The 7518-nt window shown below is 44.2% G+C and overlaps 1 protein-coding gene across 1 annotated transcript; it reads right to left on the bottom strand.

The window, feature by feature from the left end:
- Window positions 1–548: 548 nt before the first annotated feature.
- On the bottom strand, window positions 549–1792 carry LOC106818785 (zinc finger protein 665-like; the record flags this gene model as incomplete). Its single annotated transcript, XM_014823460.1, has 1 exon — window positions 549–1792. A coding segment is annotated over one exon (1086 nt), but the record flags the coding sequence as incomplete, so codon positions are not given.
- Window positions 1793–7518: the final 5726 nt, after the last annotated feature.

The following is a 7518-nucleotide window of genomic DNA, read 5'->3' as shown; positions in this document are numbered from 1 at the left end:
GCAATCCAAACGGCTCCGCGCCGGTATACGCCGCCGTAACAGTTCGAATGTCGAATTAGAAAAACCTCGCAGCTTACTTATTCATTCTCATTTGGCGATCCATGAAAAACAACAACATGTGATCCGAATACAGTGACAGTAATATATACCTATATTTATCGCATATTAAGTGAGGGATCTAAAATTGTAAATGCAGGACATATACCCCATTGTTTGTGCGTCGTAACGTAGTAGCGTGCAGAATATTCGGAAATCATGCAATGCCGCTGTGGCGTGATCATCTCTAAATGTACGTAATGTTGTATTCTTTCTTCTTCATAACACCGGTCACGTAATTTGTATAGGTCTGCTAGATGTTTTTCTTGGAACTCTTTTTCGAAATGTTCATTTCTTTTCGTTTCAGCTATTGTCATAATACCAAACGTCCACATGTTGGCAGTAACGTATCGATTGTGTGTATTTTGTATGGTCGCTTTGTTGGGGTGGGCTGCGGGTGTGTGCGTGCGCGTGTGTGCACTGTGTGCGCGCGTGTGTGCATAGATCTAAGCACTTCTGAGAACTGATCAGCAATGGGAAAATGAAAGATGGTGGGGGGGGGGGAGGTTAAAACAACATATGAGAATAGCAGCGATCCTGGAGAGGAAATATATCCACACATATCACGTGCAAGCAGTAGCTATGTCATTGGCAGTGTGTTATCACGTGTCTAGGGCTTTCCTCCCATGTGAGTTTGCTTGTGTGTCTTAAGATTTGCTGGTTGACTGCACCTGTAGTCACACATATCACACGCATAGGGTTTCTCTCCTGTATGGATGCGTTTGTGTCGCTTGAGTTTAGCCACTTCAGAGCATCTGTAGTCACACGTATCACACGCATAGGGTTTCTCTCCTGTATGAATGCGTTTGTGTCGCTTGAGGCAAGCCATTTGAGAGCAGCTATAATCACACGTATCACACGCATAGGGTTTCTCTCCCGTGTGAGTTCGCTTGTGTTTCGTAAGATTGGATAGCTGAGTGCACCTGTAGTCACATGTGTCACACTTGTAGGGTTTCTCTCCTGTGTGAGTTCGCTTGTGTGTCTTAAGATTGACTTGTTTAGTGCACCTGTAGTCACATTTGTCACACTTGTAGGGTTTCTCTCCCGTGTGAGAGCGCTTGTGTGTCTTGAGAGTATTGTATGACGTACATTTGTACTCGCATTTGTCACATGCATATGGCTTTTCACCTGAGTGAGTTCGAAAGTGCACCTTCAAACCTCTCAACTCAGTATATGAACATGAACAAATGTCACACACGTAAGGTTTCTCTCCTGTATGGATGCGTTTGTGTCGCTTGAGTTTAGCCACTTGAAAGCATCTGTAGTCACACGTATCACATGCATATGGTTTCTCTCCTGTGTGAGTTCGCTTGTGTGACTTAAGACTGGATAGTTGAGTACACCTGTAGTCACATGCGTCACACGCAAAGGGTTTCTCTCCTGTGTGAGAGGACTTGTGTGCCTTAAGACTCGATAGGTGACGGCACCTGTAATCACATGTGTCACATGCATAAGGCTTTTTGCCTGTGTGAATGCGCTTGTGTTCCTTGAGGCGAGTCATACTAGAGAATCTATAATCACACATATCACACTTGTAGGGTTTCTCTCCCGTGTGAGTTCGCTTGTGTGACTTAAGACCGGATAGTTGAGTGCACCTGTAGTCACATGTGTCACACGAAAAGGGTTTCTCTCCTGTGTGAGTTCGCTTGTGTGTTTTAAGAGTGGATAGTTGAGTGCACCTGTAGTGCACATGTGTTCACACCACGTAGGGTTTTCTCTCGTTGTATGGGTGTGGTTTGTGTCGCTTCAGCTCCACACATCTGAAGCATCTGTAGTCAGCACATATCACACACATAGGTTTCTCATCTGAATGACTGAGCGCTGTGGTCCGCAGATGGCTTCTCTAGCGGGCGAATCTGTGTCCCAACACATATCACACGCGTGGCGATTTCTCTCCTTCTGCAGCAGCAATATCTTAAGTGGGAAAACTCCATGCACACGGGTGGGAAGCTAAGCAGTTTCGCCTTCGCGCGCGCAGGTTCTCCCGTCTGTCGTTCGACTTCCTGCGGGAAAAAAGGTCAACATCATCACCGAACTTGGCCTTCAGGCTTTAGACATTGTTGACTGTATAAACAGCGGTTAGATTATTTCATTATTCAATGCGTAATTTAGTGAAGCAGGTAATCATTTGCCAATTGTATTCGACAACTTAGTTAACAAAAACTGCAAGCAGCATTTATTCATTCACATTCTGTGACGATGGCGAATGCCAGCGGTAGCGCCAAAGTCTCTATGACTGTACGAAACATAATCCTTCTGGCGATGATCAAATCAAGCTTTTATCTGTCAACAATGTAGAAAGCCATTTCTGCAACAGAATGAGAACAGTGATATTGGCAATGTCATTAAAAACTGAAAACATAACAATAACTAAACGATAACGTAAAACGAATGACTCTTAGGAGAACTCCTCAAGAGAGGTAGTTTGATGAACGGGTTCATTTTTAAGGCGCATAAGCCGGTGCTTGGGTTGCTACAGGCTAATATATATATCCACAAGCAATAATCCCCGGTGCAGTGGTGCAAGTTCGTAGAAGATGTCATGGGAACGAAGATTGGTTCAGCGGTTAACGTCTGCATGACTGTTTCACATTGATACGGAGCCTGCACTATTTTTTAATGGAAAACCTGTGTAGGCGTTAAAAACAAAAAATTCCATTAATTAAAAGATTCTTATTCTCCCATTTGGACCTTAACTTGTTACATGCTCGGCAAGTGTACTCTGCAACATGGCACACACTGCCTCACTAGTATTTTTCCCCGGTATATCATGTTTATAATTCAAACCAATTTCAAAGAGGGTAGCGCGATACTTTCATTGTACTGCATATATGGGCGCAAGCTAAAGCCCTCATCTACACAGAGTCCCACCTTAACGCCGAGTTAAGCTAACGTCCGAGTTGACAGTTTTCTTTAAAGGCATACTATGCCCGCTTTGATTCTGGCAATGTTGAACGAATGCTAGAGTAACTCGCAGCTTGTGTAGTTTATGAAGTACAGTAAGCCTTATATGCCAAAGGCAGCTATTAATTTGTCCAATTATCACTGCAGGTTTACTAAGAAATGTGCGTAATTGAGATCCGCAGTCCAAGTAATCAGTTGTTTAAACAGTTTCAACCGCGCGTGGCGCGGCGAAGCGGTATGATAAGATTTATGAGTGCACCGGACATTTCGACGTATGCTCGGCCGTACGCAAATCTATCATCAGTGTTCCGTAAAACGGACGGACGGCTCGTGATAAGGACTTTTTGTCAGGGCTGTCGTATGATGTGCGTCCGTGATTAAGTAACGTGTGTTTTCTCCATTTCCATCTTCAGTCCATGGCCGTGGTTACACAGCTGACACCTGCCATATTCATCTGGCGTCCAAACATACGGGCTGCACGAAATGCTTTTACGTCATGGCGCAGTCAATCGCTTGACTCCTGGATGACTATTAGCGGCAGCGTAATGAATATCAACAAGAGCCGCAGAGCGTGCTGGGCTCATCTGAGGTCTGCTGGCTACGATTATAAATCGTAAAATTTCAAGTCGTGCGTTAGTACCCCATTTGTTAGGCGCAGATATGGCAAGACTACGCAGTTGCGTACACATCATTGTTAGGACACGCCACCTAACGCAGATGTGAGGTAGGGGTAGGGTGGGGGAAGGGGGTGGGGGGGAGGTGGGGGTATAGGGGCGGGGAGGGGAGGGTGGGGGAAGGGGGTAGGGTGGGGAGGGGCTCCTAATAGCAAAGACATTCAGCGTCCTTTTGTTAACGTCACAAATCGCATGTTTAACCGCCTCCTCTTGAGGGTGCAAAAGTATCACAGCTTACTCTTCTTTGACCTCACAGCTTCGATCAATCGCAACTCGTTTCGATACCGCCCACACGTTCCCGACTTTCGAATCGCGTACGTGAGCCGTTTAGATTTGTCCCAACTTGTTGACGGAGCGCACGGACGGACGGACGCACGGACAGCGACGGCTCATGCGATCTATCAAGCTGCATTTGACTATTGTCAGATGAGCTAACAACCGACTTTCAAGTGCTTGCTTGGTAATGTAACGCAGCAGTGATATTCAGAGCCAAAGCTAATACGCGTTAGGCTATAAGTTATGTACATTATTAATCTAGCACAAGGTGCCAGTTACTCTAGCATTCGTGGCAACGTGATGCATAATGCATGGGCCTGTATGCTTAACAAGCCGAGTTCAGAAACACGCATAACGTCCACACGGAGTTGTCTTAACGCGAGTTAATCTAACGGGCAGCTCGTGGAGACGGGGTTTACTGGCGGTAATGCAAGTATACGCATGAACGAAGTACTGTACCTCGATCTTTTTCGGCCACAGTTATTTCTTTCTGGCGTTGATCCGTATATTATTTTGAAAATATCGCAAAAAGCTTACAAATATGGCAAATCTGTGAATCGTTTGAAAAGTCGTGGAAAGGAGCAGTAACCTGGATGTCACTAATGCCATGTGTCACCACCTATTCGGTCTACTGTAACTACCACTTAGCTCGTAGTACATGATTTCACGTGCGTCTACACGATCTTAAGCGTAAATTAGCTTAACCACGCTCATGCGCGCTGAGTTAAGCTAACCCGGGTTAAGGCTTAACTAAAAGCCTTACAAGAATTATCTTCATAGCTATGTCTCGGTTTGCCTTCTTTTTAGTTGTTGGCAGAACTTGAGGTCTTTTGTTCTACTGGCGATTGCGGCAGTGTTGATCTGTCAATTTGATCGCACGGCTTTGTTTCTTTGGCTATCTTCAATATAAGTCCGCTTTGCAAATTTTAGGACTAGCATATTTTACAAGGTTACTAAATAAGGTATGCTATTCCTCTTTGATATCTATACTATCTTTAAATCTATGACGTACAAGGATCTGGTGCTGCTGTTGGTTAATTGATAATTTAGTATCTAAATTTTAAGATGTACCCTGTTCCCTAGTTTTTGCACAACATTATTGTGTAAAACCTCATAAATATATTATCGCTCAAAGCAAGAGACTATAATGAAGAACGGACTGAGACATAGTTGATGCAAATAGGCTTATCACACTGCAGAATCGGCAGTAGAAAGCCTCAAAATTGCAATAACTATGGTACAGCGAGGGAGAGAATCCAATACGGAATGACAGAAACAAGAAAGCTTAACTTGAAAGTGATCCTTTGAAGATGCAGCGTGTCGAAAGCATGAATGATCAGGGGCTTCAGATTGATCAAGGCTAATGTGACAGTTATTATCCGCTATTGCTAGTAATTGCTAGCACATAAAGCTGCATATATATGTTGGTAGCAGGCAGGGACTTAGACATCACTAAAAACTGAAATAATATGAATGGCACATTCAAAAAAAACTAGTGCTTTTTTATCACAGCTGCTACTGATTGTGTCACTGTATATAATCTTGGCGCTTTCACACAAACTTATGTAGAACTAGCCGCCACCACTCGCCGTTGGAGGATGCTGCGTGCATGCGTGCGTGCGTGCGTGGCGAACGTGTATAATACCTTTCTGGGAATTCAGCGAAACCGTTCACTGCAAGAAACAAGTGCGCGCGAGCGCAGCGCTTAATGCTAACGTCTACTGCGGTGACTCTGTGGTGGAGTGGGTGGGATTCTACTAAACCCCTGTTAGTCGCGCAAATGTGTTCACATACAACCCAAAGCAGTTGAAGGGGTACAGGATGGTATCAGGATCGTTATGAAAGTTCGCGACGAGATGGCGCGATACGTTTAAAGTGTCATTAAGATTAAAGATGGAAGCTCCCATCGTAGTAGTAGGGCAACAACATTTGGGGCAAGATCAGAATAGGTAAGCACTCATCATTTACCTACGCAAGCCAGGCTGCAATAGAGAGCTGCCACCTGTAACTAATTAACGCGGGCAAAACTACACCATAGCACCAACCATAGTGCACTGGCAAGTGGCACGGCAGTGGAATAGCGTTACCTGTAAGCACACGTGACAGTACAGAATGCAATAGAATTATACGATTTCAGGAGGGCATGTCACCTATGCCTCCAAACCAATTTTAGCTTATTTTGACATATTCACTGGTGACATGTAAGCCTCAATACATGCCAGGATGTATAGATTCTACTAGCAACGGCGGCAGTCAAATTCTTTCTATACAGTAACAGTAACATAATGCCTGTTAACGGATCGCAGGCCTACCCGTCTTGGAGTCAAACGGCTTATCCGACACTTACTCCTTCGCATGTCAGGGCAGAAAAGTAGCTATTTCATGTCTATTCAACAAGTGGCCGCAGAGCGACAGCGTTTTCTCAACCTGACGGCAGGTGATGCTGATCTAAACACACCTGGCAAACGAATGCAGAGCACACCATGCCATGCAGCCTGCATTCGCGCTCAGAGCATATATCTGAGATACTACTAATACAGTACTTAAATGCTATGATAGCTAGGGCTTATGCTATACCGTAGTACAGTAATAAAGATACAGGCATTTGTGTAACCTTTAATGACTCGTCGCTGATATTAAGCATGTTCTCAATGGATATGCGTGACGAGCGCGCAGCATAGTGGTGGTGGTTTGGGGAGATGTGGGGGGAAGGGCGCGTGGAGGGGGCTCTAATAGCAAAAGACAGTTGGCCCGGAGATGGCGCAAGGCAGTGTCAATCAAATATCAAAAGATTGGGCATCACCCTTTCGTGCGTGATAAGCTCATCGCATTGAGTTGCGGAAATCCAAGTATATTCAGGGCAGGCGAGAATTTGCTCAGCTCGTGAGTTAAACACAATCTGCATGCAGGTTGCCAGGTCAATAATTATGATGTAGAATACGTGCCATTTCAGGGCCCCCGCCATGCATGCGTTTTTGCGCATACAAGCAAGGCGAGCATTCAAGTTCATTATAGTGTAGGCTATTAGCAGGGTGCTTCTCAGAGTAGCTGAATACAGACTAAGCTTGCTATAATATATAAAGTTGTTCACCGACAGAATTTGTGTGTTCGCGCATAAGAACTAGAGAACTTCCGCGGCCTAAGAGGAAATAATATTTTTCAGAATCAGCAGCGTCTGGAGGATTTCAAATTCAAATTTCCAATTTCAAAAAAGTTAAAAAAGTTAAGAAAATTTATAAAAAATTCTATTCATCAATAATGGCGTTACAGATTCACATTATAATTTCACGTAACGTGTGAATTCATGGTGTATAACGCATACGGGGCCAGTAGCGCGAGACCTGACTTCCTAAACCATTGATTCTGGTTCGAAATGCTTTGTTTCCTTTACGTTTTGGACTGTTTTTTAGGTAATGTAGCTCTAGGCCGTTATCACTCGTTAATTTCAAATTTAAATTGGTTATACGCCCATTTAAACGTTTAGTAAATATCGCCGGCAGAAAAATAAACTGAACTGTAAGAGTTGATAATGATAGCGCAAACTAGACTAGGGAACGACGATCACGGA

Source organism: Priapulus caudatus, unplaced genomic scaffold, assembly GCF_000485595.1.
Source record: "Priapulus caudatus unplaced genomic scaffold, Priapulus_caudatus-5.0.1 Scaffold2523, whole genome shotgun sequence".
NCBI lineage: Eukaryota > Metazoa > Priapulida > Priapulimorpha > Priapulimorphida > Priapulidae > Priapulus > Priapulus caudatus.
This window is presented reverse-complemented; position numbering and strand designations above follow the sequence as displayed.